We start from the raw sequence: 27,694 nt of genomic DNA, 5'->3' as shown, positions 1-27,694 counted from the left end.
TTACTCTGAAACCTGTTAGAATGAATTTGTCTTAAATCTCCTGTGTTGCACTGTATTTATTTTAATTCCAATGTGAAGAGAAACGGCTCTTTCAATCAGCCAAGCGTACTTCTCACTGATCCATCACTAATGCTTCGTTCCCTGTCTGGCTCTGCCTTCACTGCAGAGCTAACTCGAGTTATCCGCACACAGTGACTCCTCTCGAGTTAGCCGAGCTCGTGCGAGAACAGGCACCCTGCTGTGTCCACACTGATTCTGCTCTCCCTCGAGTGTGGGGCTACGTACAGCTTCTTGGGGCACGGCCCACGGCTCGGAGAGCTGCAGAAAACTGAGATGTGCTATGAATTCTTTGCCAGTCTGGCGTTTCTGGGCACACGACGGGAACTGTGGGAAGGCACTGGAGGACTAGTGGTACTCGTGGTACTCAAGTGGTGCTAGCCTGTGTCCACACTACAGCGAGAGTGTCTACACTTCAATTTTAGCCCCCTTGCGTGACTCTATGAGTCTGAGTCAGTTGCCCTGTCCTCTGAGACTTGCTGTCACGTTGGGTTTTTGCCATGTAGATGTACCCTTGGTCTCTCTTTCTTGTTGCAGGTGACTTCCCTTCTCCTAAATTGTCTCTGAGCACCTCTTCAGCTCAGGTCGGGGACTCCATTTCAGCTCAGTGTCACCTTCGTCTCAAGATTTTAGCTGCTTTAGTTATTTTCTGTCAGGATGGTAAAGAAATATCAAGCCAAAAGGTCATGCCAGGCCGGTCACTGTATCAACATGACATCTCTGTGCGGAGCTCAGGCCAGTTTCGATGTATGTACCAGTACAGGAGCGACCAGAAGCAGGTGAAAAATTCTCGTCTCAGTCTCCCCCAGACACTGAATGTACCAGGTGAGTTGTTGGACCCCAACACAATGTGAGGAGGGGGAAGGGAACAGCTGGATGGTGTCAGGCATTTTATAATTGTGTGGGCTCCTGCCATGGAACGTGTGGATGTTGTGAAGGCCAAAAGGATAACTGGGTTGAAAAAAGTATGAGATAAGTTCCTGGAGGTTAGGTCCATCAATGGCTATTAGCCATGATCTGGGTGTTTCTAAACCTCTGACTGCCAGTAGCTGGGAGAGGATGACGGGGGATGGATCACTCATTAATTGTCCTGTTCTGCTCATTCCGTCTGAAGCACCCGGCATTGGCCCCGGTCAGAAGACAGGATACTGGGCTAGATGGACCATTGGTCTGATCAAGTCTGGCTGTTTTTATGTTCTTATTAGATTTCTAACTCCATTTTCCAACCCCACCTCTTGGCCAGTTTCTCTTTCTCATCCACTCATGATCGTTGTGGGCAGGGATTGACATTTATCTTGTCTGTAAAGCTACCAGCTCAATGAGACCTGACCTGGATTTGACTGTCAGGTGCTAGTGCATTATGATTATTAATTATTATTACACCAGCTGGGAATCTGGCCCACTGATGTCAATGGAGCAGGGCTGATCTGCACCAGCTGGAGATCTGGCCCATTGACTCCAGTAGAGTGGGACCAATTTACCCCAGCTGGGATTTGGCCCAGTGTGTCTGAGGCTCCTTTGGAGAGACATGGTCTAGGGATTTGTAGCAGCTGCATCTCTGGGATGATCTCTGCTTGGCTGGCCACTGAACCGCTGAACGTCCCTGATGTTGTCTGTGTTTTTTGCCCAGGCCAGAAGCTGATCCCGAGCACCGGCCCCAGCCCTGAGGATCCACCGTCTCAGGAAGGTGAGTGACTAGGGTTGCCAACTTTCTAGTTTCAGAAAATTGAACATCCTTGCCCCGCCGCTGCCCCAAAGCCCCTCCCCCTCCCCCATCCCTTCCCCACGGCCCCACCCCCACTCACTCCATCCCCCCTCCTCTGTCTCTCACTCTTCCCCACCCTCGCTCACTTTCACCAGGGCTGGGGCAGGGGATTGGCATTTGTGGGGGAGTGAGGGATCCGGCTGGAGGTGTGGGCTCTGGGGTGGGGCTAGGGATGAGGGGCTCAGGGTATAGGAGGGTGCTCCAGCCTGGGGCCAAGGGGTTCGGAGTGCAGGAGGGAGCTCTGGGCTGGGGCAGGGGGTTGCGGTGTGGGGGGAAAGATGAGGGCTCCAGCTGGGGTGCGGGGTCTGGGGTGGGGCTGCGTATGAAGGGCTTGGGGTGTATGAGGGGGCTCTAGGTTGGGGCCAAGGGGTTCGGAGTGTGGGAGAGGGGTGTGGAGTCCTGGAAGGAATTCGGGTGTGGGAGGGAATGTGGGGTGCAGGCTCCAGGAGGGAGTATGGGTGTGTGAGGGGGCTCTGAGTTGTTGCAGGGGGTTGGGGCCTGGGAGGGGGCTTGGAGTGCAGGCTCTGGGTGGCTCTGGCTGGTGTGGTTTGTGGGGGTCTGGGAGGCATTGATGTCAGGTGGCCCCTTAAATAGCAGCCACACCAGCACTGCCCTGGCATTTCCCGGGTGTCAGAGGCTGCTCTAACAGCCATGAATCCTGGACACCTGGCTCGGTGAGGACAAAAGTTTTTCCTGTTCTCTGGAGTGCGGGGGGGGGGGAGAGAATTCCCCGCTAGTGACACACCCACCCCACTGCTGCCCCTGGCTCGCTGCTCCCCCAGCATAGTGCAAATCACAGCAGCTCTAGGGAGAGAGCTGATGCAGGCCCCCCCTCCTCCTCCTGCCATTTGCAGTGACCCCCAACCCCTCTCCTTCATTCTCCCCCACAGCCCGGCTGCTGACTGGGGCCTCCACACTCAGCTGCTGCCCGACTCTGTTCGGACCAGTTCCCAAGCAGAGCAGCCCAATTTTACCCCATGCTTCCACGCAGCCCATTCATCCCCGGGAGGAGAGTGACCTGCCCACAGCCCCTTACCTGCTGGCCGCATGGTCCCGAGTTGAACCCAGCACAGTAGCCCCACAGGGCGCAGGTTGTGGGACCCAGGACAGGTGGCTGACCCCTCCTCTCTCAGCTCCCAACAGCTGGGGAGCAGTGGGCCGGGTAGGGAGGGGGCTGAAGACACTTCCTAAAGGCCACAGTGCCCGCTCTGCAGGGAACCCCTGGCCACCGCAGAGGCTGCTGCTGGGGGTTAACCCTTCCGGCCCCAGCCTGCAGCCGAATGCCTTTCCCAGCCCCTCCGCTGGGATCCACCCCCTGCCAGCGGGGGCTCGCACCGCCCCCGAGCTCCACAGAGAGAGCTGCTGCAGGCCCCCTCCTCATCCCCCTGCCGCCAACCAGACTTTTAATGGCCCAGTTGGCAGTGCTGACCGGAGCCGCCAGGGTCTCTTTTCGAAAGAGAAAACCGGATGCCTGGCAACCCTATGAGTGACTGTGTTCAGGCCTAATTCTCCCAGCGCTCAGCACACTGAGATCACATTGGGTCTGAGCTCTCGAGAATCTCACCCTGATTCCCTGACCCACAGCCCATCGGCATCCCTGGGACCCTGGCACTGAGTCCAGTGGGCCGGGCTTCTCCTATGTTCAGAACTGGGAGGAGGTGTCCTGTTCTAGGCCGGTCCTTGAGCAGCCCCTCTCCAATCTGCCCCACAGCAGGGTGTGTGGGGAGGGGAACAGCACATATAGAAGCGTCCGCAGCTGAGGGAGACCCATCTGTCTCCCCACAGCCATTCCCCCCTCTCACCCTGCAGCTGGCAGCATCTCCTATTAAAGCAGCTTCTGCGTCGTTGCAGCGATGGGAGAGGAAGCAGAGATGGGACCATTTTACACCCCATGGCCAAAGCACCCGGCAGCTTGGGAAAGTGGAAAGAGCCTCCCCTGTGGGCTGGGAGCTGGGGGTGGGGAGAGTTCATGAATCCCCGTTCTGCACTGTTACAAGAAGGAGGAACCGGGATGGAACCAGAGGACCCCCGGAGGGCAGACTGGAATCCACCCAACAGCCTCAAGAATGGGAGAACCAAAGAACAAGATAACATCTAGCAGCACGGGTCAGGAATGTGCTATCTGCTGATTGATTCAGCAACAGCATGATGAAGCAATTCCCACAGACTGGCATAGGAAGAAATTCCAATAAAAATAGACTCTAAAAAGTGAGAACTTTGGGGTCTGATTCTGCAAACCAACTTCCAGGAGCATCAGATGAGCATCTGACAAGGCCCTGCTCCCTCCTCATGTCCAGGCCACCTGGCCAGTGGCTTGGCATGAGCAACTCTAAGGCTGGTAACTATGATAACAACCTTGCAGAACCTGTGTGTGTGTGTTTGTAGGAATGAATGTGTAAATGAATATGAGATTGAATGGAATGTTATAGCTATAACTAACTGCTTACTATGATTCTTTCTGTATTCACAATAAATGTGGTATTTTGCCTTTTTCCCTTTAATGAGATCCTGCTGGTTTTTATTTTATTGGTATAACAGCGGAAGGTCCCTCCCATGACCCCGGTGGGGAAGGACAGGCTCTAAAGCCTTGGCGAGGCCAGAGCAAGTCTGGGCTGGGGCATTCCATGGCTGGGGAGTCACAAACTGGCTGGTCTGTGACTCGTCTGCCTGCCCATTGTGACACGCCCCTGCTGGCTGGCACAGCCTCATCCCCTCACTGCCAGGCTTGGCTCTGGCAGACCGAGAGCTGGCACGTGCTGCTGGGGAACACTGAGCCAGCAGTTCCAGCTCCGCCATTGGCAGCAGAAAGTGGGTGGCCCATTTACACGCAGGCTTCTGCCCACTCCTGGCTCCAGGTAGGAGAATCTTCTAGTGTCCACCTCTGCTTTTCCATTGCATCGCCAACCACCCCAAGCCTTCCCCGAGCTCCTGGCTGGGTGGCGCACGTCTGCCAAGTGCCCCGGTGCTGGCCATCTAGCCTGGTGCCAGTGAGGAAGTGGGCAGCGGCATGCGCACAGGAGGCAGACTGGGGCGGCTCGACAGAAGGGGTCGCACCAGTCGAGCCCGGAGGGGACGGAGACAAGCAGGAGGGTTTGGCAGGGCTGGTGGCACGGCACGGGAAGGCGGCACAGGTGGTTAGATGAGGCATTGGGCTGGGACCCAGGAGAGCTGTGTTCAGTTCCCCGCTCCTCTGTAAGTCTTGTGTGTGATATCAGGTGAGTCGCTCCGGGCCTCAGCTAACGAGGGAGAGCACGTCCCTGCTCTGCGGAGGGGGCGTTGAGAGCCTAAATACCACAACACCCGTGTGCTAAGCCACTGGCATGATTGGGCCAGGTAAGTGCCCAGACACTGAGGTTGCCGGGGGAACAGGCATTCTCCGGTTGCCTGGAGCCATTGTTCCATTCACCAGGACAGTCCGATGCCAGGCCAGTCCCCCTGAACTCCGGAGAGGACTAGAGGTGCCTTAGGACGCCCGCCATGCAGCTGCTGGCGAGTCAGCAGGAGACACTGGGTGAGGAATGGAGCCCCCCAGGACAGGGGCCATTCAGGAGACCCAGCGTGGGGGGAATCAGGCCTGGGATTCTCTGCAGCGGCTGCTCCCACACAGGCCTTGGAGAGAGGAGCTGTGAAACCCCCACAAAGCGCTGCCCCGGCACAGAGCTCTGTAGCACTGGGACCCCGTACGCGTGAGCCGCAATCCAGCAGGGCCTTGGGCCAGACCCACCCTCTCCCATTGCCCCACTCTTTGAGGCCAGGGCACAGTTCACAATTTAGCACGGACCAGCTGCAAGGATCCTGGCAGGTCCTGGTATGGTTGGAGCAGCATTTTCAATGTTCGGGAAGAGCGAGATCTGTGCAATAGGCAACGTAGCTCCATCTGGGCACCAGCCAGCTCCTGTGCCCCAGAGAGCTCCCACAGCTCCCACTGAATCAGGGACGAAGGGGGCAGGAGGTTGAAAGAGCAGGTGCCATCCTTGAACCCAGGAGACCCATGTTCATTTCCCAACTCTGCCACAGATGCTCTGTTTGTCTTCGAGCAAGTCCCTTCTTCCCTCTGTGCTGTAGTTCCCTGTCTGTACAGTGGGGGTAGCAGCCAGGCCCTGCCCTGCAGGGGGCAGTTAGAATAAATGCTAGTGAGGTTGGGTAGTGCTCGGATGCCAGGGGGATGAGGGCCAGGATGGTGCCTAAGACAGACCGAAAGCAAGGGGGAGCTACAGAGCCGGTGGTGAGAGGGGTTTGGCCTTTGACAATCTGCTCTGAGTGCCTGGGCTGCCAGACCCCAGGCAGCCACTGGCATTGCCAGACCTCCCTGATCTACGGTGCTGCTGCTCTCCCTTCTTCTAGGAGTCATTGCCTCCCCCTGGGCCGAGACCCCCGTGTCACGGAGTCCCCGGGCAATGCTCTGGAACTGCTCCCTATGAAGTCAGTCAGGACTCTGGGGAAGTCTCCTTTCTGTGAGCAGCCTGTCTGCAGGGCAAACAGCTCACACAGCTTCCACCTTCCTGGGTCTGACCTCGGAGCATTCAGCATCCTCTGCCCCTCCGTGAGCTTCCCACAGCGAGTCCGCCCAGGCAGGCTCCTGGGGAAGCCAGAGAGTCCTGCACCCCAACTCCGCCGTCAGACGTGACTCTCAGCCAGCCAGTAAAACAGAAGGTTTATTAGACGACAGGAACATGGTCTAACACAGAGCATGTAGGTGCAGAGAACAGGACCCCTCAGCTGAGTCCATTTTGGGAGGTAGTGAGCCAGACAACCAAGTCTGTACTTCACTCCATGTTCCCAGGCAGCCTCAACTGAAACTCTCTCCAGCCCCTCCTCCTCTGGGCTTTGTCCCTTTCCTGGGCCAGGAGGTCACCTGATTCCTTTGTTCTCCAACCCTTTTAGCTCTCACCTTGCAGGGGGGAAGGGCCAGGCCATCAGCACCCAGGAAACAGGGTGTCGGCCATTCTCTGTGTCCAGACCCCTGCACATACCTGCCCTCTAGGGCTCTGCAATGATCATACACCCTTACCCCACCACCTAGAGACTTAAGAACTGCCTAGGGGAAACTGAGGCACCCCCACACTATTCAGAGGAAACATTAAGAACAATCCCACTTCATCACATGCCACAGCAATCATCTCCTGGGGCTGTCATGGCACTGAGCGTTAGCAAGATCTGAGACTCAGTTGGGTGGGGGGGGGGCTGCTATTAAAGCAGCTTCTGCGTCGTTGCAGCGGTGGGAGAGGAAGCAGAGATGGGACCATTTTACACCCCATGGCCAAAGCACCCGGCAGCTTGGGAAAGTGGAAAGAGCCTCCCCTGTGGGCTGGGAGCTATGGGTGGGGAGAGTTCATGAATCCCTTTCTGCACTGTTACGAGAAGGAGGAACCGGGATGGAACTGATTCTCCCACTTGGGGATCCAGAGACCCCCTGGCTCCAATAGCATGGACGCAGAGAGGGGCTCTGGCCTGGGGTCTGCAGGAGCCCAGCGGTCCCTTCTGGCCTAACGTCTGTGACTGTGGGGAGCGGAAGGTCCCTCCCATGACCCCGGTGAGGAAGGACAGGCTCTAAAGCCTTGGCGAGGCCAGAGCAAGTCTGTGCTGAGGCATCCCATGGCTGGGGAGCCACACATTGGCTGGTCTGTGACTGGCCTGCCCATTGTGACACGCCCCTGCTGGCTGGCACAGCCTCATCCCCTCACTGCCAGGCTTGGCTCTGGCAGACCGAGAGCTGGCACGTGCCGCTGGGGAACGCTGAGCCAGCAGTTCCAGCTCCGCCACCGGCAGCAGAAAGTGGGTGGCCCATTTACACGCAGGCTTCTGCCCACTCCTGACTCCAGGTAGGAGAATCTTCTAGTGCCCACCTCTGCTTTTCCATTGCATCGCCAACCACACCGAGCCTTCCCCGAGCTCCTGGCTGGGCGGCGCACATCTGCCAAGTGCCCCGGTGCCGGCCATCTAGCCTGGTGCCAGTGAGGAAGTGGGCAGCAGCATGCGCACAGGAGGGAGCCCGGGGCGGCTCAACAGAAGGGGTCGCACCAGTCGAGCCCGGAGGGGACGAAAACAAGGAGGAGGGTTTGGCAGGGCTGGTGGGAGGGCACGGGAAGGTGGCACAGGTTATTAGATGAGGCATTGGGCTGGGACCCAGGAGAGCTGTGTTCAGTTCCCCGCTCCTCTGTAAGTCTTCTGTGTGAGATCAGATGAGGGAGAGCAGGTCCTTGCTCTGCGGAGGGGTTGAGAGCCTAAATACCACAAGACGTGTGTGCTCAGCCACTGGCATGGGGGGCCAGGTAAGTGCCCAGACCTGGAGGTAGCTGGTGGCCCTGCCCCTCGTCCTACTCCAGCCCTGCTCTCGCTCCAGCCTTGCTCCACCCACGCCCTGGCCTCCTGAGTCCAGCTCCAACCACGAGGCCTGACCACCTCCAGCACCTTCGCTGACACCATCACTTCCAGAGGGAATGGCACTGAGTTTGCCAGGGGAACAGGCATTCTCCGACTGCCTGGAGCCATTGTTCCATTCACCAGGACAGTCCGATGCCAGGACAGTCCCCCTGAGCTCTGGAGAGGACTAGAGGTGCCTTAGGATGCCTGCCGTGCAGCTGCTGGCGAGTCAGCAGGAGACACTGGGTGAGGAATGGAGCCCCCCAGGGCAGGGGCCATTCAGGAGACCCAGCGTGGGGGGAATCAGGCCTGGGATTCTCTGCAGCGGCTGCTCCCACACAGGCCTTGGAGAGAGGAGCTGCGAATTCGCCACAAAGCTCTGCCCCGGCACAGCCTGCCTGCCTGCCGCTCTCCCGCCTTCTGCTCCTTCCCCTTCACGGTGGTGTCAGAGCAACTCCTGCTGCTCACCAACCCGCCCCCCGCTCCCCCACCCCGCTTGCCTCCCCCACCTGGGACCTGCCACAGCCCCAATATTCCTGGGGGAAGGGATCAGGGTAATTTCCCTGGGCAGGAAGAATCCTGAGTGGTTGGATGCAGCCTGTCTGCTGGGCAGTTTGTGAACCAGCAGAAGGAGAGGCGGGAGTGAGCCGGGGGAGGCCGTTTGGCCTGCGGGATGGGCCTGGGAGTCTGGAGACCTGGGTTCTAATCCTGCCTGTACTGCTGACTGCCTGGGTGACTTTGAGGCCATCCACTGGCTTGTTTCCCTGCTGGCTGCCTTGGCTAATTAGAGTCTGAGCCCTACGGCCCAGGGATTGTCTGCAGCACCTGGGGCAACAGGGCCCTGATCTCAGCTGGCAGCTGTAGGCGCTGGTGGAACGGCAGTACGTGGACTGGCCCTGATGCTGAACGGGGCAGTCGCCTCTCACCCCTCACAAGCAATGCCTTGTCCTGGCTTCTTGCAGGATGGCTGAGGCAGTCCGCAAGGTCCCCTTGAAGCCCATCCTTGCCTGGGAGGAGACGAGACCTCCTCCAGGGAAGAGTCCACAGAAGAACCCACAGCAGCAGCAGGAGCTGTGTGTGCCTCAGCCCTTCCATGCTGGTGAGTGGGTGCCTCCTGGGTGGGCGGAGGGGGCTGCAAAAATGGCAGAGGCCATGGCCCTGCATTGCGGTGGGGCTTGGCCCCTCTGGGGGTTGGGGTTGCAAGACCAGGGTGTCAGTGGCGCGAGAAGACTCCATCACCTTTGTACAGCTCTGGACTGCCATGAGATGGAGAGACAGGAAAACCCAGGCAGGGGGGAATGGCCCCTCCTGCTGGCAGCAGCTGCAGCCCCTACATCTGATCGGGGCATTAGGGGCGGCAGCAGAAGCATCAGGTGGAGACTGACTGAATTGCTCACCCCCATCCATCACACTGCAGGGTCGGAAGATATTTTCCAATGGTCGAAGGGGATGCTCTGTGCACGGTGGGTTGTTCAGCCTAGGATTGCAGGGCGCCGGCCAAAGCATGAGATGCCCCCTGATGTTGCAGCCCCATCTGCTGGCTCCTTTGCAGGGGGGTGACGCATGGCACAGCACAGGGCATTTGGGTGGCGGGGTTGTTGATGGGAGCCCAGGGCTTGCCCAGGTTACACCCCGTGGCTGTGGATGGCAGGAGAGGCAGTCAGAGGAAGCAGAACGGGGAGGCCCTGGGTCCCCGTATCCTGTGCAGACTGGGTAGCTCCTCCCTCTCCCGCAGTTGGGAGCAGACCAATTCACTGCCAGTCCCTCTGCCCCCTCCAGCAATGGCCCGGAGAGCGGGGACACCACTCATAGCCTGACATCATGCCTCCTTCCAGGTGTGGCGCTCCCCAAGTCCCTAGGCTCAGCCTGCATGCTGGGTGTGGCGGGGAAGTGGGGTGGCCGCTGGGAACCAGGGCTCTGACCGGATCTTTGCTGGGCTGAGCAGCAAAGAGTTGGGGAAACCAGGGATGGCTGTGCCAGACCTTGTTGTGCATCGGGGCTGCTACCCTGCTGGGGTGAGAGCGGGGGGCAAGGGTTTCTGCTAAGATCTCTCTCACCCAGCCTGCAGCTTGGCAGCCTCAGGTATTACCACTGCTCTGTCTTTGATCAGATTCACCATCACGGGGGAATGCCTCCTGCTTTATGGGGCCAGACTCGCAGGAGAAAGAGACCCTAGACTACATCAACGCCTTTCTCAAGGGCAATGAACAGGTACCAAGAGCCCTCCTCTGATCTCTCAGCTACTGCCCTGTCCACATGCACCATCCGTCTTTCTCCGGATGAGGCATGGATTCTAAGGCCAGACGGGACCACTGTGACCTCCTGTATAACACAGGCCAGAGACCTGCCCCCAAATAATTCCTGTTTAAACTACAGCATCTTAAAAACATCCTGTCTTGAGTTACAAAAGGCACCCACCATGCCCCTTGCCCACTTGTGCCCACTGGATTTGGCCAGTCCCCGGCGTGATGGGTTGCCCCCCTTTGAGGTGCCACCTGATGTACTGGCTTATCACTGCGCCCACCTGTTCTGCCAGCCTGGGCCCCCATTATCTTGTCTTGTTGGGCTCGGCTCACAAGCCTCTTCCAGCCATACACACAGGCAGGGCCACACCCAGCTGCAGAAAGACACAGACACTGAGATCAGCTCTGGGAAGACTCAGCTGAAGGGCCTTGTCCCAGTACTCTGGTGCCCACCTCCTTTGGAGTACAGACCCAAAGGTTTTATGACATTCGCCCCCTCCCTCGATGTGGAGAGAGGTATGAACAACTCTTTGCCCCTCCTCCCACTTACTAATTTATACTACAAACTGGGTTGTGGTGTAAACAAGAAACAAGATGATGAACTACAAGAGGTAGATTTTAAGCGGTTATAAGAGATAGCAAACAGAACAAAGCAGATTACCGTAGTAAATAAAGAAAACACACAAACGAAGCTTTACACACCAGATAGATAGGATATACATTAGCAAATTCTCCCTGAGTGATAAACAGGTTGGCAGATTCTTAAGGCAGAAGCTGCCTTGGTTTTGCAGCTTGGATTTCCCAGGTTTTCTTGCACAGGCTAGGAATCTCTCTCTCTAGCCTGGGACCATCACTTCTCATGGTTCAATCTTTGTCTCTCAGGTGTTTCCAGGTATCTTATTGCAGGGAGTCTGAGGTCCCGTCCCGTCCCCGCCCGCGACGTCATTGTTCCCCTTTTATCTTTTCTTCCCACCTGCTGGAAAACTCTTTTGCTGTGACCTGGGTCCAACAGGTCCCGTTGTGTCGCGTTATCTCAGGGAGGTTTCTATTGCACGCAGTTCCTGGGGTAGCCCTAATGCTTGTGCATTTCCTCCAGGAGCCAGTGTTTGGCTTTTTTGCTGTTCTACCTGAAAGGCTGTTTTGAAGCTCACAGTGTTTTTCAGGAACACATACACAGCTGAACTTCAGAACGTCACATCCAACGATAGCACATGCAATCCAATGAGACATTAATGTCTAGCAGATAAAGACTTTTAGACTGATATCTTACAAGACATACTTGGTACCAAACATATCCTAATTATATGACAGTGGTGAATATTGGGGTGTCAGGGTGTCACACCCAGATGTTCCTCCCACTCTATCAAGCCCCCCAGTAAGACTGTCTGGCTGCTTCGCCCCCATGTTGCAGTTCCTCTTTGGACACCTACCCCTTGAGATCTGCTCCCTCTCTGGTCTGGTTTCACACAGAGCTGCCCTGCCCTCCCCGCATAGTCACTCCTGTTGGGAGATGAATGGCCTTCTGGCCTTCGGCATATCAAAGCCTGAGCAGCGCTGGGGGGAAGCTTTCTGACATCTCTCCCACTGGCAGCTCCTTTCCACGCTAAGTTTCCTGTTTTTGTCTAATCTCTGCGGGGCATAGGAGGAGGCCAAGAAACTTGAATTCTTCGATCGTGTTATCACCATCAGCAGGGCCGCCCTCACGAGGCACCCAGAGAGAAACCTGGCAGCTTTTCTCGGCAAAGCCCTCCTTGTGGAGAAGATAAAGGTGAGTAAAACGCACACTCGGGCTATGTTACTTGGCGGGTTTAATGATTGGCCTGGAGAGCTCTGCAGATTTGTCTACCTTCAACTGCCAATCGCTGGATCGTGTTGGATGTTTGTCTGTTAGCCTGAAGAGCCCATTATCAAGCATTTGCTCCCTGTGTAGGTACTTACAGACTGTCATCAAGGCACCCTGTAACCTTCTCTTTGTGAAGCTGAACTGATTGATTTCTGGAGTCTCTCACTATAAGGCATGTTTCCCAGTCCTTCAGTCACTCTTGTGGCTCTTCTCTGACCCCTCTCCAATTTATCAACATTCTCCTTGAATTGTGGGCACCAGACCTGGACAGAGGATCCCAGCAGAGGTCGCACCAGTGCCAAATACCGAGGGAAAATAACCTCTCTAACAACTGGAGATTGCCCTGTTTGTACAGCCCAGGATGGCATAAGCCCTTTTGGCCCCAGCCTCGCACTGGGCGCTCCTGGTCAACTGATTACCATGCCTGCCAAGTCTTTTCCAGAGTCACCGCTTCCCAGGTTAGAGCCCCCCATGCTGTGAGTGTGGCCTGCGTTCTTTGGTCCTGAACATGTCACTGTATTGAAACGTAGATTGTTGCCTTGCACGCAGCTTCCCAAGTCACCGGGTCGCTCTGTATACACCAGTCTCCCTGCACAGAGCCCCAACACTGCGCAGTCAGTGCCCACTAGGGAACTAGCAACAAATCTGCTCCGTAGATTTGGAAAGTCTTTGCTCTGCGGCGCTGCAGAAAGCTTTCCGGAGCTTACCTCCCTTCCCTGAACGTGGGACAGCGTGTGCTGGTGGGTGGTCCAGTGGGCTGGGGCTCAGTTCCTCAGTGAGACCTTTGGGCAAATCACTTCCCCCTCTGTGCCTCAGTTTCCCTCCCATGCCTTGTCTCATCCAGTTCGCTCGTGAGTTCTCTGGGGCAGGGACTGGCTCTCACTGTGTGTGTGCAGCACCTGGCACAAGGAGCCTGATCTCAGGTGGAGTCCCTGGGTGCTAATGCTGATGGAGCCTTTGCAGTGCACTGGCGCGTGATGCTGGGGCACTGATCACAGGCCCTGCACTGCGCTCCCCAGCTGGAGCCCTGCACACCGTCAAGCCCACAGTAGGACGACCTGTCTGCCGAGGCCACGTGTTGCAGGCCCTGCGCTTTGCTCCCCAGTCGGAGCCTTACGGGAGCTCGGAGCCCGGCTGGCACTTCCCCACATTGTCTCCCCAGGAGCTGATTGATCTTGAGTCCGTCGACTCCCTGACCAGCGGGGTGCGTCAGCAAGCGATGCTCGCCATCATGGAGCTGAGGTACCCGGCCTGCCCGCGCAGCCCCAGCTAGTGCTGTGTGCAGCCAGACACGCCAGCCTCTTGGCATGGCCAGTTCTCCAGGGCATTCCCCCCTCTGCTCCTCCCCGTCTTCTGATTCCCCCGGGGACGTGGCACCAGGCCATGGTGCTGGTGCATGTGCGCTGGCACCAATGGGTTGGTGGTGGAGGATCCTTCGGTGCATGGCGACCTCTCCAAGTGGCCGTGTGAAGATGTGGGGGAGGGAGCGAGGGGGTTGGACCGGTCCCCTCTGGGACCCGCAGGCGATGGCTCCGGGGGGAGAGGGGCAGTTGGGCACTGCTGGAGCGGCGCCACCGGAGTCGCCGCCAGCTGTGCAAGCTGCATCACACCGGCAGCTCAGCGACTCCCTGTGGCTCAGAGGCTGGGCAGGCTGAGCCCTGGCTCGTGGCACAGCCTGCGCCATGGGGGGCTCTCTCTCAGTGCCGCTGGCACCCTGCTCTCAGCTTCCCCGAAGCCTGCCCAGCATGTCCTGGGAGCCTGAGGCCAACATCAGTGCATCAGTCTCGCCTCAGCCCTCCAATCCGCGCGTGTCTCTTCTCTTAGCAAAGTGAAGCCACTGCTGTGGGGAATGGAGCTATCCAGCCTGCTCAACCTCTGCTTTTCCAGCACCTTCTCCCTGCCTCCAGCAGAGACCAACCAGGGCGTGGAGGCTGCTCTATACAACAACGTAAGCCCCAAACTAGCCATGAGGAGCTGCCCCAAACCGAGGGGGAATCCTGCAAGTCACTTGTGTCCCTGCCCCCTGGGTTACCTGGCGCTGGCATAAGAGTGTAATGATCACAGCTCCTTGGCAGCGCTTCAGCTCAGGACCTGCAATACCAAAGCACAAGCCCCACCGCCGCAGATAAAGGAGTAACTCCCTCATAGGGTAGCAGTAGTAGGCATTTATCCTTCACAGGCACCGGCAGTTAGTGGGGAAGAGACACTCCCTTCCCAAGCACATTCATCCCCAGTGCATGGCTGGGGGCACAGGCCTGAGATCGGCTGCTTGAGATGCACACAGGCCAGGGGAAGTGAAGCTTGGCTGGAAATCTCCCCTCCCCCTCAAATGCGGAGTCCTTCCTGACTCTTCTAATGCGTTAGACTGTGTGCAGTGTCCTCCCTGGGGACAGCAAAAGCGGGTGGGGTCCTGTTGCCAGGAGGAGTTTGCAGTAGGTCCCCTGCAGGTACAAGTGAGTGGGTGAGCTGGAATAGCAGGGGCTGTCGTGGCCTGGGGTGTGTCACACGCCAGGGCATTGGTTCGTGGCCTGGCTGGATAACGCCACTTGCTGTGGTTTCTCCTCTGCTCTGTACACAGACTCTGAACACCATGGATGAGCTGCTGAAGGCCTTGGTGTGTGAGGATGAGAAGCCCAACCTTGTGGTGCTGCAAAACATCGTGGAGGTGTGGAGGCATGGGGGCAGGAAGGGGACGAGTCCTGTAGCTGGGGTGGGGCTCTGGGACCAAGGCTCCATTTAATCCCAAGCATGGGACTTCTGCTCCTCAGAGTATGTTCTATAAAAAGGTTCTTGGGCTGGAGGACCAAGTGCCCCCGCTATATCTGAAAAACGTCTGCATGGGGCGGAAGTGGAGGAGTGCGGGATCTGCCGTGTTCTCCACTGAGCCTCATCTGAGCCCGGGATTCATTTGTGTTCACCATGGGCCCCACCAATACTGGCCACAGCCCAGAGCTAGATTCCCCCAATGTTCTAGTTCTGGGGCCACAGGAAGTCGATTCTGTGGGTGGTTTGTGCTCCAAAAAGAGGGAAATGTCCTCGGCAGATATTCAGTCTACTGAATATTCAGATACTGAATATTCTGAATATTCAGTATATTCAGATACTCAGTATCAGTATATTCAGATATTCAGATACTCAGATGTCTCTTGCCAGTTAGAACTCATTTTTGCCTTAGCCTTTCTGATTTTCACTCTGTGTGCTTGTGCTATTTTTTGGTACTTCTCCTTCGCAATTTGTCCCAATCTGTTTCTCTCAGGTCCTGCTCCCCTGGACCGCATCCAAGGAGGTGCATGTGCGGCTGAGGGCAGTGGGAAGAATCACCTGGCTGACCAAATTCATCTCTGGTCAACTCCAATTCAAGGTGAGCAGCCTGTGACTCTGGCCGTCTCCTAACTGCACTGAGCAGCCTAGCGGTGCAGCGCTCCCTGGCAGGGAAAACCCGGGCCTGGAATAGTGACTCAGCAAGATCCTCGGTAGGAGTCCAATCTAATGAGCCCTGATGTGGACGGTCTGTCCTCTGACTCCAGTGGGCCTTGGGTGGAGCCCCATAATTCTATCTCCAAGGACCCTCCCCGCTGTTCCCCTAGGACCAAAGTCTGCTCCGCAGGGTCAGCGGATTTACACAGGATCGCCCTGAGAGCACCCTCTGAACCCAGGTGTCTGTTCAGCCCCTTTGTCAGTTGCCCCCGGGATGCTTTGGCATCAGCTCCTGCCAGGCTGCCAGATGAACACCCCCTGCTCTGGGTGCTCAGGGCCATTGAGCTGCTCCAGCTGCTCCATCCCCCCTGTGGCAGGGCCTCCCCTCCAGCAGCTGGAGGGGGGCGCTTGGATGATATGCCCCCAGAGGCTGGGGCAGCAGAAGAGAAGGAGGGAGGTGGAAGGGGACACAGTGAAAGGGATGGGAGGGGCCAAAGGAGCCAGAGCAATGGGGAGTGGGTCAGGGGAGGCCGTGCAGACCCCAGGAGAGGAGGGCAAGGGGCTTGGTGCGACGACGTGGGGAAGAGCAGGGAGCGAGCGCAGGGGCTGCAGGAGGGGCAAGGGAAGGTCTGGCAGGAGGGGGAGGCTAGAGGGGGAGGCTGCAGGAGAGAACCGGCAGGAGAGAGCCGGCAGGCTGGGTGCGGCGCAGAAAGTGGGGGCTGTGGGGAGCTCCAGGATGGAGTGAGAGAGGCGGAATGCAGAGAAGAGGAGTCCAAGGTGACCTCACGCTCCTGGACCTGAGGTCAGTGGAGGGAGGGGGATGGGAGAAGGGGCTGGGATTAGGAGCTTGCCCTTGAGATGGAGACTGGACGTTAGTTCATTCCTTACCCAGGTCCCCACCTGAGGGCAACGTTTGCTGACTTTGCTACCCAGACTTCCCGTCCCTGCTTAGCTTCCCTCAGTCCCTGGTGATGGGCCCCATGGCTCCTCCTGCTCTCATTGTCCCCAGTCTCTCTGCGCTGGGCTCTGCCTCGCCCGGTTCTAGCCCCTTGCTAGTGCAATGCCAGGGGGACATGCTGCGCTGGGCCTGCAGGGGCGAGTGACTCCCCTTGCTCCCTCTCTCCGTCAGGGACTGGAGGAGTTCAGAGTCCTGGGCCGGCTGGTGGGCTGTCTCACTCTGCGCTGTGCTGAGCAGGAGCCGGAGATCTGCCGATCGGCTATGGAGGGACTTCACCACCTCTACGCCTTCCTGCTGTGGCAAAAACGTAAGAGCACTGGAGACCCTTGTCCTTCCTAAATACATTGACATGGGGTTTCCAAACATGGGAAACATATTTATTGAACACTTCTGCCTTTTCTGCATCCTTTTAAACAGTCTCCATCTAGTAATGAGTCTACACCATTGCTAGGATTTCTTTTGTTCCTAATACACTTTTTGAAAAAACCTCCTTAGTATCCATAGTCCTTCAAGCCATGGAGTTTCCCCTGATGTCTTTAGCTTCCCCTGTCCATATTCTACTCTTCATAACTCACATAAGAATGGACATACTGACTCAGCTCAGTTCATCTAGCCCAGTATTGGGTCTTCTGATAACGACCAGTGCCTCATGCTTCAGAGAGAATGAACTGAAAAGGGAAATTTGGAGTGATCCATCCCCTCTCATCCAGTCCCAGCTTCTGGTAGTCAGAGGTTTAGGGACATGCAGAGTCTGGGGTTGCATGGCCTAATTATCTTGAACCCAATTATCCTTTTAGGCTTCACAACATCCCACGGCAACAATTTCCACAGGTTGCCTGTGCATTGTGTGCAGAGATACCTTCTTTTCTTTGCTTTTAACTTGCTGCCTATTAATTTCAGAAAGTGACCCCTAGTTCCCGTGTTATGTGCAGGGGTAAATAACACTTCCCTATTCACTTTCTCCACACCAGTCATGATTTTATAGACCTCTGTCATCTCCCCCCTTAGTCAGCTCTGTTCTAAACTAAATGGTCCCAGGTCTACACTGCAGACCTATATTGTTATCACTCCATTGCTCAGGGCTGTGAAAAATCCACACCCCTGTTGGCAGAAGCACCCCTCCCACTGACATAGCTAGCGCCTCTCCGGGAGGTGGATTCAGAGCTTGTTGGCAGAGGACCATCTTCTCTTCAACGCTACAGCGCCGGTGCAGCTATGGCGATAGAGTGGTTTAAGTGTAGACTTGCCCCCAGTCTTTTTAATCTTTCCTCAAATGGAAGCTCTTCCATACCCCTAATCATTTTTGTCGCCCTTCTCTGCACCTTTTACAATTCTGGTATATCTGTTTTGAGATGGGGCGACCAGAACTACACGCGGTATTCAAGGTGTGGGCGTGCACATTGGATTTGTATCGAGGCATTCTGACATTTTTCGGGTTTATTATCTATCCCTTTCCTAATGGTTCCCAACATTCTCTTGGCTTTTTTAACTGCCACTGCACGGTGAGTGGATGTTTTCCGAGAACTCTTTACGATGACTCCAAAATCTCTTTCTTGAGTGGTAATTTAAACCCCATAATTGTGTATGTATAGTTGGGATTGTGGTGTCCAGTTTGCATTTATCAATATTGAATGTCATCTGCCATTTTGTTGCCCAGTCCCCTAGTTTTGTGAGATCCCTTTGTAGCTCTTCGCAGTCTGCTTTGGATTTAACTATCTTGAGTCATTTTGTATCATCTGCTAATTTTGCTACCTCACTGGTTACCCCTTTTTCTGGATCACTGATGACTATGTTGTACTACACTGGTGTCAACACAGATCCTTGGGGTGCCCCGCTCTTTACCTCTCTCCACTGTGAAAACTGACCATTTATCCCTCTTGTTTGCTTCCTATCTTTTAACCACTGACCCATGAGAGAACCTTCCCTCTTATCCCATGACAGCTTACTTTGGTTGGATTGGTGAGGCATGACTTCCCTTTACAAAAGCCATGTTGACTCTGCCCCAACAAATTGTGTTCACCTATGTGTCTGATAATTCTCTTCTTTCCTATCATTTCAACAATTTGCCTGGTGCTGAAGTCAGGCTTGCCAGGGATCACATCTGGAGACTTTTATAAAATTCACTGTCACATTCGCTATCTCGTACAGAGGCCGATTTAAACATTAGCATTAAACATACCACAGCACTGCACAGAAGTTTGTTTGGATGTCTCGTGAGAGCTGCAACCTTTGCACCAGGCAGGCAATTTAACATGCGGTTCTCCCACTCATCACAAACCCAACTGCTTATATGTCTATTGATTGAATCCCCCATTACTATTATCTGGCTTTTCTTTGTAACTGGGCTTCCCGCCTCAGGAGGGGCAGCCTCAGTGTGAGAGGATATCCTGACTTCATCTGGCAGGTGGGTCCCAACTATGGGATCATCTCCCTCTGCTCCAGCTCGATGTTCTCCTTCCCAGAAACTTTCACCCTCCTCAGCAGCACAGAGGCTGTCAGACTGGGGGTGGGACCACTCTACTGCATCCCTAAAAGTCTCCTCTATGTACCTCGCTGTCTCCCTTGGCTCCACCAGTTCAGATCCTCTGGCCTCCTGGTCTCCGAGGGCAGTAGCTCCTTGGGCCAAATGCCCAGATGTGCTACCTGCCCACAGGACTGGTAATCCTACATGCTGCATTCAGTGCAATCCACTGGAGAGCCTCACACTGCTGCTGCACTTCTGCCTGGTTTATTTTGACTCTTCCAGGGGGGTTAGTTTGTTTAGTTTTGTTCGGGGGTGGGGGGAGTTTATTGGCCTGAATTTACAGTATGTTTCTTAGATGTACTTGTCTGTAAACGTCCTTGCAAAACTCCCGTTTCCAAAGCTAACCTCTGATTTCTATTGCCTGCTGTCTGTTTCCCCTCCCTGGTTCAGGCACCACGCTGGCAAAGCAGAGTGCAGAGTATCTGCAGGTCTTCAGGGAGTGGCGAGCGGAGAACACCTTCTGGGTCACCTGGTTCACCAACACCAGCAATATCGCCATGGTAACTACTTTCAATGCTTCCGGGGTTTGTTGTGCCCAGAGTTCTCAGGAGAGAGAAATTAACACCCTAGGAGTCAGGGGGAAGGGACAGACCCAGGCGTGTGACTGACCCCATCCAGCTGGGCCGGAGCCCTGCCTATGGCCCACTCCACCTCACAGAATCATAGACCTCAGGAGGTATCTAATCCAACCCCCTTCTCATAGCAGGACCAACCCCAACTAAATCATCCCAGCCAGGGCTTTGTCAAGCCTGACCTTAAAAATCTCGAAGGATGGAGATTCCCCACCTCCTTAGGTAACCCTTTCCAGTGCTTCACCACCCTCCTAGTGAAATAGTGTTTCCTCATATCCAACCTGGACCTCCCCCACTGCAACTTGAGACCATTGATGTTTGTTCTGTCACCTGCCACCACTGAGAACAGCCGAGCTCCAGCCTCTTTGGAACCCGCCCCCCTGCCCCCCGACCCCAGCAGGTAGTTGAAGGCTGCTATCAAATCCCCCCTCACTCTTCTCTTCTGCAGACTAAATAAGCCCACTTCCCTCAGTCTCTCCTCATAATTCATGAGCTTCAGCCCCCTAATCATTTTCGTTACCCTCTGCTGGACTCTCTCCGATTTGTCCACATCTTTTCTCTTGTGGGGGGCCAGATGTGACCTCACCAGTGCCGAATAGAGGGGAATAATCACTTCCCTCGATCTGCTGGCAAGGCTTCTACTATGGCGGGCCAATATGCCTCCTTCCGTGCCACATCCCAAGATGCACTGGGTCTCATCCAAACCTGATCCCAGCTCCTTGTCAGGTGTGGTGGGAGCTTCCCCAGAGATTAATGCTCTCCAAGTCATCATTGCGTCCACGCACCAGTGCCAGCCCCTGTATCCGTGCTGTGCAGTATTGTGCCCCCGTGCACTGCCACGCCGGCCTCTGCCATGTACGACAGCTCCTGATTGCTGCTTGGGTACTGTGCATCCCAGGTGCAGTAACCCAGCCCTGTCCCGGCAGAGCGGGCTTTGCCTGCACTCCTGGCTGCTCGGTCCGACTGGAACCGCACTGGGCAGCAAAAGGGGTTTCACTGGCAGGTTTCTTTCAGATGTTTGGGAAGTACTTCAACCCATCCGAGCGCATGGACTTCCTCCTCACTGCTATCGAGGGCATGAGAGACACCAGCGTCCATGACTCGGTGGCGGCCAGGCACATGCTGCATGTGATCCTGTGGGTCCCCAGCCCAAGCTTGGAGAGGGTAAGAGCTGCAGTGAGAACAGCCTGCTGGGGGAGGCCATCCGTGGGAGACTCTGTCTCTGGGCGCTCGGCATTACTGGGGGGCAGGTCCTGTGCAATGCGGGGGGTCAGTCTAGGTGATCTCCATGGCCACTTGTGGTCTCGCAGTCTATGAATCGATAGGCCGGGAATTGGCCCTGTGTTCTAGGCCTGGAGCTGGAGAAGAGGATGTGGGAGGGCAGATGGCTCTCAGGTACGGCAGCTCCCTGGCACCCCAGATCAATAGCAGCGCGAGGAAGCCAAAGCCCCCATCTCCCCATTTCTCTTCCAGGTGTCGGAGGCTGTGACGAGCATATACCACAACCTGGACTCCATCAGCGAGCCGCTGGCCCAGCAGCAGCTGCTCAAGGCCCTTGTCGTGCTGGGCCACCAGTACAGCGAGGAGGTGGTCACAACCCTGCTGGGCTGCTCGCTGTCATGTGACAGGTACGGGGCTGGGGCTGCTGCCGCTTGCACTCCAGGTCCCCGGACTGGTCCCGCTGCCAGGGTCAGGAGCGTGCAGAACCTTCCAGAGACCTTCTGCTCCCTGCAGAGCTTCTGCTTCTTCTGGAGGGTTTTGCAGGCTGACATTCCGTGGAGACAGGCCAGCCTGCAAAACCCCAGATGGCAGCCCTCGGCCTCCCCCGGGGCTGACACTCAGACCCGGCCCCCATGCAGCCTGCCCCCGGCAGTGGGGGCCCTTGCTGCAGCAGGAGGGCAACAAAGGGCCGGCCGGTGGCGGGAGACCCAGCAAGGTGCGGGTGGCGGTGGGTGCAGGAGGCTGGCGGGGCTCTGGCCAGGTGAAATCGGCTCTCTCTCTTTGCAGCGTTGCTGTGGAGATGTGGAGGGTGCTGACATCCCACCCCAAGACCGCAGGAAAGGTCCTACGGGAGCTGCTCGACAGGCTGCAGGAATGGCCGCTGCCCCAGCATCACGACGTCTCTCAGCAAGAGGTTGGCGTCGCCCCCTTGGCCGTAAGTTCCAGCCCCTGCAGCAAGGGAAGGAGCGCCGTGTTTCCCCTCCACGGCCTCAGGGTGTCTCTCAGTCTCCCACTGGGTATCGCCATTGGGCCGAAGAGAGAGAGCGTGACTCTAGCCAGCGCTATAGTCGAGGCAGAACACTCCAAAACCCTCTCCTGGTGCTCTGGGACAGCTCTCATAGAACCGCAGGGTGAGAAGGGATCGCAAGGTCAGCTTGTCCAGCCCCCTGCCAAGATGCAGGATTTGTTGTGTCTATCCCAGCCGAGACAGATGGCTCCAGCCTCCTTCTATAAACCTCCAGCAAAGGGGCTTCCACAAGCTCCCTAGTCGTCTGTCCCATTGTCCTACTCTTCTTACAGTTAGGAAGGTTTTCCTGAGATTTAATCTAAATCTGCAGTGCTGTCTTTTGAACCCATCCCCTCTTGTCCTGCCCTCTGTGGCAAGAGAGAACAACTTTTCGCCATCTTTTTTTTGGCAGCCTTCGAAGAATCTGAAGACCATTAGCACGTCCCCCCTTAATCTCCTCTTTTCCAAACTAAACATAGCCAGTTCCTTCAATCTTTGCTCGTATGGCTTGTGTTCCATCCCTCTGATCATCTTTGTCACTCGCCTCTGGATCCATTACAGTTTCTCCACATCTTTTGTAGACATTGGTGACCAAAACTGGACACCGTACTCCAGCTGAGGCCTAACCAGCACTGAGTAGAGTGGTACTATCACCTCCCATGACTTGCAGGCTATACCTCTGCTAATGCAACCTAAAATTGCATTTGCTTTTTTTTTTTTTTGCAACAGCATCGCTTTGCTGACTCATGCTGAGGCTGTGATCCACCGCAGCTCCCAGATCCTTCTCAGCAGTACAACCGGTTATCCCCCATTCTGTTTCTGTGCATTTGCTTTTTCTTCTCTAAATGTAGCACCTCACTTTTGTCTTGGGTGAGTTTCATTTTGTTGTCTATAGCCCAGTCCTCCAATTTACCATGATCCCTCTGAATTTGAGCTCTTTCCTTCAAAGTCTTGGCAACTCCTTCATCAGGGAGCTGATGCAGGGCTGGGGTCATTGAAAGCTTCCCAGGGGACCTGGCCGTGGCCTGGAGTCAGGAGCCCTGGTTTCTAGTCCTGGCTCTGCCACTGACCTGCTGGGTGACCTTGGGCAAGTCCCTGCCTGGCTTTTGTCTGTTGTTCTGCAGGGCAGGGCCTGGCTCCTGCAGGGTGCGTCTCTGGGTGTGTGATCCAAAGAACCCTAGCACTAGAGTAGCAGCAGAGCTGTGGACTCTAGAGCTCCAGGGATTGCTGGTGACACCAGTGATCCGGGACGCCCGGACAGAGCCATTTTGCTTCAATTGGAACCATTTTTTCCTACGAATCCCCTTTTTGAGCCCCGTAGGTTTTAACTGTTGACGTCACAGCTCTGTCCCGCAGCACTCGCTCCTCTGAAGAGCTCGAGAAGGGCCTTTTGCTGCTCAGACCTCATACCAAGTGTGATAGACACAGTATAGTGAAGGCAGAGAAAACCCTTGGGACTTAAATACACAGATCTGGCAGCCTGGTCAAAGAGGAGACAATCTGAAGGCAACTCTCCCTAATGATAATTTACTTCCCCTGAGAATAGCAGGTCAGTCCGGTTTATTAAAGCCGGACGATGAATCGATCAGACATGGAGAGGGCATGACTGTAATTCTCTTTGTTATCCACCATTCCCATTGTTCCATGTCCTCAGCCTGGTTTTCACTTGCTTGTGTTTTATTTTTCCTTCCGGAATCGGTAAGCCTGTATTAGACACTTTTCCCCCTGATCCCGGCTGAGGTTTTGTGGGGCTGTCTTTCAACAGTTCAAAAGCCAAATACAGAAATGATTGAATCTGGCTTTTAGTAACAGACCAAGCCTAGAACTCGTGTACAAAATCGGCTCCCTCGCCGAGGCTGGGCTGTAAGGCCCGGGACTCAGGAGAACCCAAGTTCAGTTTCGGGCTCTGCCAGACTCCCTGGGTGACCATGGGTGAGTCACGTCGCCTCTCTGTGCCTGAGTTCCATGTCTGTACAATGGGGATAGAAATCCTTCCTTTGTGTGTCTAGCCTGTAAGCTCTAGGCCAGGGAATGTCTCTTTCTGTGCCTGGAAAGGCCCCAGCACACGCCCTGATTGCAGATAGGCGCTGGAGGTACTATTCTAACCCTTATAAGAAGAATACACTTGATTTGTTTGGGGTCAAGGTGTTGTGCAGAGAAGTTTCCACAGATGATACCTGCTAATAAATACCACCCCCTGAGATCGGGGGTACAAGGAAGCAGCTGCTTATGTTGCAGGTAGCCGGCCCCGCTGCCTGCGATCCTAGCTGGGGCTGTGCAAGGGCTTTGAGGCTCTAACATGTCATCTGGAGGCGGGGCGCTAGAAGACTTTTGATAGTGTAGGTGCTGAGCACCCCCTTACACCTGTGCACACACCCCACCACCCCTAGAGCTGGGGTCAGGAGCAGGGCCATGGCTCCAGGGGGGCGGGAGATGGATGGAGCAAGGGGGCCGAGGCTGGGGCCACAGCTGGGAGTTGGCGCAGGGCCGGCAGCTGGGACCTTGTGTGTGGGGCCAGGAGCAGAGCCCCGCGTAAAACCTTGGAGTGCTGCAGCACGCCCTGCACTCCTAGTTCCCGTGGCTCTGTCTGCAGGGGAGGCAGACGTTGTTTTGGAAATGTCTTGTTGGGTCACCGGAGGGTGTTTCGTAAAGCAGCTCCTCCTTTCACACAGATAGGGAAACTCCAGCGCCAACTCCCAGTCGTCGTGGAGCGGCTACACGAGGCAGACAGGGACATCATCTCCAATGCCATCACGGTGCTGAGAGACATCCTCGCTGGCATGGACAGGCAGAGCGCCAGCCCCGTGGCTGTGCAATTGGCTGAGAAACTCCTGCCTTTCCTTCATGATGTAAGGCCTGGCGGCCCGCGGGAGACCCTTTAAGCCACAGACGTATGAATGGGGGCTGGCGGGTGGGCTAGCGGGACCTATGCTATGGCCCTAGCCAGAAAAAGCATTGTCGTAAATGACATGAACCCATTCCCGCCTTCTTCTGCTAGCCCATTCTCCATCAGAGCATATGGCAGTAAGGGTGGGAACCCTGGTGTCCTGCAGGCCTGCTGACAAGGATCAGGGCAGCCTGGGGACGAGGCTCCCCTTGAGGGAACGACATGCATTCCTGAGCCTGCATGCAGCGAGGGGGCCTCTGCAGCACAGGGTGCCGCAATGCTCCTGCTGGCTTCCAGGGTAACAAGTGATGGTACCCTGGTGAAAATCCTGCTCCTCCCCTCCCTGGCCAGGAATCCCACAGCTGGCCTGTCAGCTCCATAAGGAAACGGCTCCATCTGTAGGTTCTGCAGCTACCGCCCTTTCCTCTCCCCTTCGTTCTCATGGCAGGGCAGCATCAAAGGAGGGGCTAGTTCTCCCCAGGCCTTTTGGAACCACAAACGAGCCCCCGCCAGCGTGTTCACCAGACTGATGTTCAGTCCCCCACTGCACGGCGAGAGCCAGCAAAGTGGGCGGGAGAAAGGGACCCATCCATTACTGTCTTCCAGGGGTAACGCCCCAGTGGGGGCTCCTGGAGGGACCACCCACCTCCCCAGCTCTCACAACGCTAAATTCTACCCTCAGCCCTCCCCAACTCTGCTGGGACCCAGCCACTCTTTATTTAGCAGTGGCACAGGCCCAGCTAAAGCTGTTCCCAGGGTCTCCTGGATCCCCAGCTGACCGAAGGGACAGGGCAGCCCAGACCGAAGATGCAGGATCTCGCCCTGGGGTGAGCCTTTAAACCAAAACCCTGTGGGGCCCGGGGGGAACAGAACAGGTTTTCTGGCCAAGAAGATACCATGCCAGCCCCTCAGCTGGTGGAAACCTGCATCTCTTTTGCCTTCAGTGGTGCTATGCTCATGAGACTCTGGCCCCCAGCTCTGCCTGTATGACTGGGGGTGAGTTAGCAATACCCCCTGCAGGGCAGACATCTCTGTCACAGTGAGCGCTCACCCCGCTGAGTGAGCACGACCATCACAGCGTCTCCTCCCCACATCCTCTCTTGCAGGAGTCCAGCAAACTCCGGGTGCTCTCCATCGCCCTCTTTAAACACCTGCTGGAGCTTGTAAGGGGGCCCAGCAGGAGGAAGATGAAGGAGCTCGTCCTCCGGAGCCTGGTCCCGCTGCTCCTCCTCCTGCATGATGAGCGTCCCAATGTGTCCCAGGTGAGGCCACGAGCTGGAGCCTGCAGCTGAGATCATTACAGAGTGACCAGTAATTTGTTGGGGGGGCCAACATGTGACACCCCTCTTTCAAGGGTCTGGCCGGCAGAGGGCAGGTGCTCAGTGCTGTGACAATCAGGTGCTCAAAATCACTTGAACGTTGAGTCCAGTAGCGCCATGACCATGGCGCCCCACCCAACTGCTGAGTCTTCCCTGCCTCTTCTGAGGCCAACACTCCCCCCCTGCAGCCAGGCTGAGAGAATGGGTGGGCGGAGGGGTCAGCTCACCACTCCTACAGCCACTGGCCTCTGCACATTCCCCTGGCTGTGCTGGTGGGAAGAGCACAACCCTGGCCATGGTCCCTACCCGGAGCAGAGCTACCCAGCCTCTGGATGGTGCCCAAGACCCAATGTACCCTTGGCCAAGCAGCCCGGACAGCTCTTACTAGCCATGACATGCCCAAGCCCCCCTCCGCCCCGCCCCAGGTGCCTGTGCACACGCTCGCTCTCATGGCCCCCATCACTTGGGAGCCAAATGCCCCCAGCAGTAATGAATTCACCCTCCTACCCCCCAGGAGGTGGGGAACTAAGGCACAGCGTGAGGCCTAGCGCCTCAGAAGTATTGAATGCCCATGGGCATTAAGCACCTAAATCTCTTTGTAGCCCTGGGCCGAAGCAACTTGCCTGAGTTCCTGCAGGAAGAGCTGGGAATTGAGTCAGGTCTCCAGCCATTGCCTTAGCCACACCTCCGCCCTTCCGCGAGCAGCCACGGGCCGGGAACCGTTCCGCACACACGGCCTCCGGTAACTAGGCTAGTGGCTTTCAGCCAGGCCGTCCCTAGCCATTCGGGTGCCCTATCCAGCCACCCCGCAATGGGGCTGTGTGGGGTCCCAGGCCTCCCCCTCCCCCCCACCAGGGTCTGGGAGGCAGGAGCTGTGTGGGGCCACTCTTGGGGGGCCCAGAGGCCCAGAGTGGCCTGGGGGATTAGCGGAGAGCTGGGAGTAGCCCGCTCTGCTTCCCTCGCCCCGGCTCCAGCTGTGTCGCTCGAGGGAGGGGCTTTGGGGAAAGGGATCCCTCCCACACACACACTCACTGACAGCAGCGGGAAGCGGAGCAGCCTGGCCCCAGTCCGCTCTACTCTGCCAGCTCCCAGCCGCGGCACTCCGCTTCCCACCGCCGGTGAGTGCGGGGGGCAATCCTTTGGAGTAGAGCGGGCTGGGACCGGGTTGCTCCACTTCCTGCCACTGCCGGTGAGTGTGGGGTTGCTGGGGGAAGAGGCTTGCGGAGAAGAGGTGGAATGGGGGCGGGCTGGGGACGGAGCAGGGGGGAAGGGGAAGAGGCAGGGCGGAGGGAGTTGTCCAGGCACCCCCAGGGACGGCCCTGCCCTTTGTAGTGGGCGCAGCCCGCGGCGGGGCTGGCCGAGGTATAGGGCGGGTCGCTGGGGCTGGTGCTGCTGCATGTGCAGCATGCAGCCGCCTAGGTGCACCATGAAATTTAGGGCAATTTGGTGCCCCAAATTTCACGGTCCCCTATGCAGCCGCATATGCCGAGGGACGGCCCTGGCTTCCAGCTCCCGTAAC

The 27,694-nt window shown here is 56.5% G+C and overlaps 1 protein-coding gene across 1 annotated transcript; it reads left to right on the top strand.

Moving 5' to 3' along the window:
* Positions 1-806: 806 nt before the first annotated feature.
* On the top strand, positions 807-27,693 carry LOC141976828 (maestro heat-like repeat-containing protein family member 7). The gene is made up of 6 exons (XM_074937994.1): positions 807-882; positions 19,561-19,670; positions 20,757-20,906; positions 21,216-21,370; positions 21,750-21,876; positions 27,652-27,693. Exons 1-6 carry the CDS (start codon positions 807-809, stop codon positions 27,691-27,693), a joined length of 660 nt encoding a protein of 219 aa, XP_074794095.1.
* Position 27,694: the final 1 nt, after the last annotated feature.

Source organism: Natator depressus, chromosome 23, assembly GCF_965152275.1.
Source record: "Natator depressus isolate rNatDep1 chromosome 23, rNatDep2.hap1, whole genome shotgun sequence".
NCBI classification, from domain to species: Eukaryota; Metazoa; Chordata; order Testudines; family Cheloniidae; genus Natator; species Natator depressus.
This window is presented reverse-complemented; position numbering and strand designations above follow the sequence as displayed.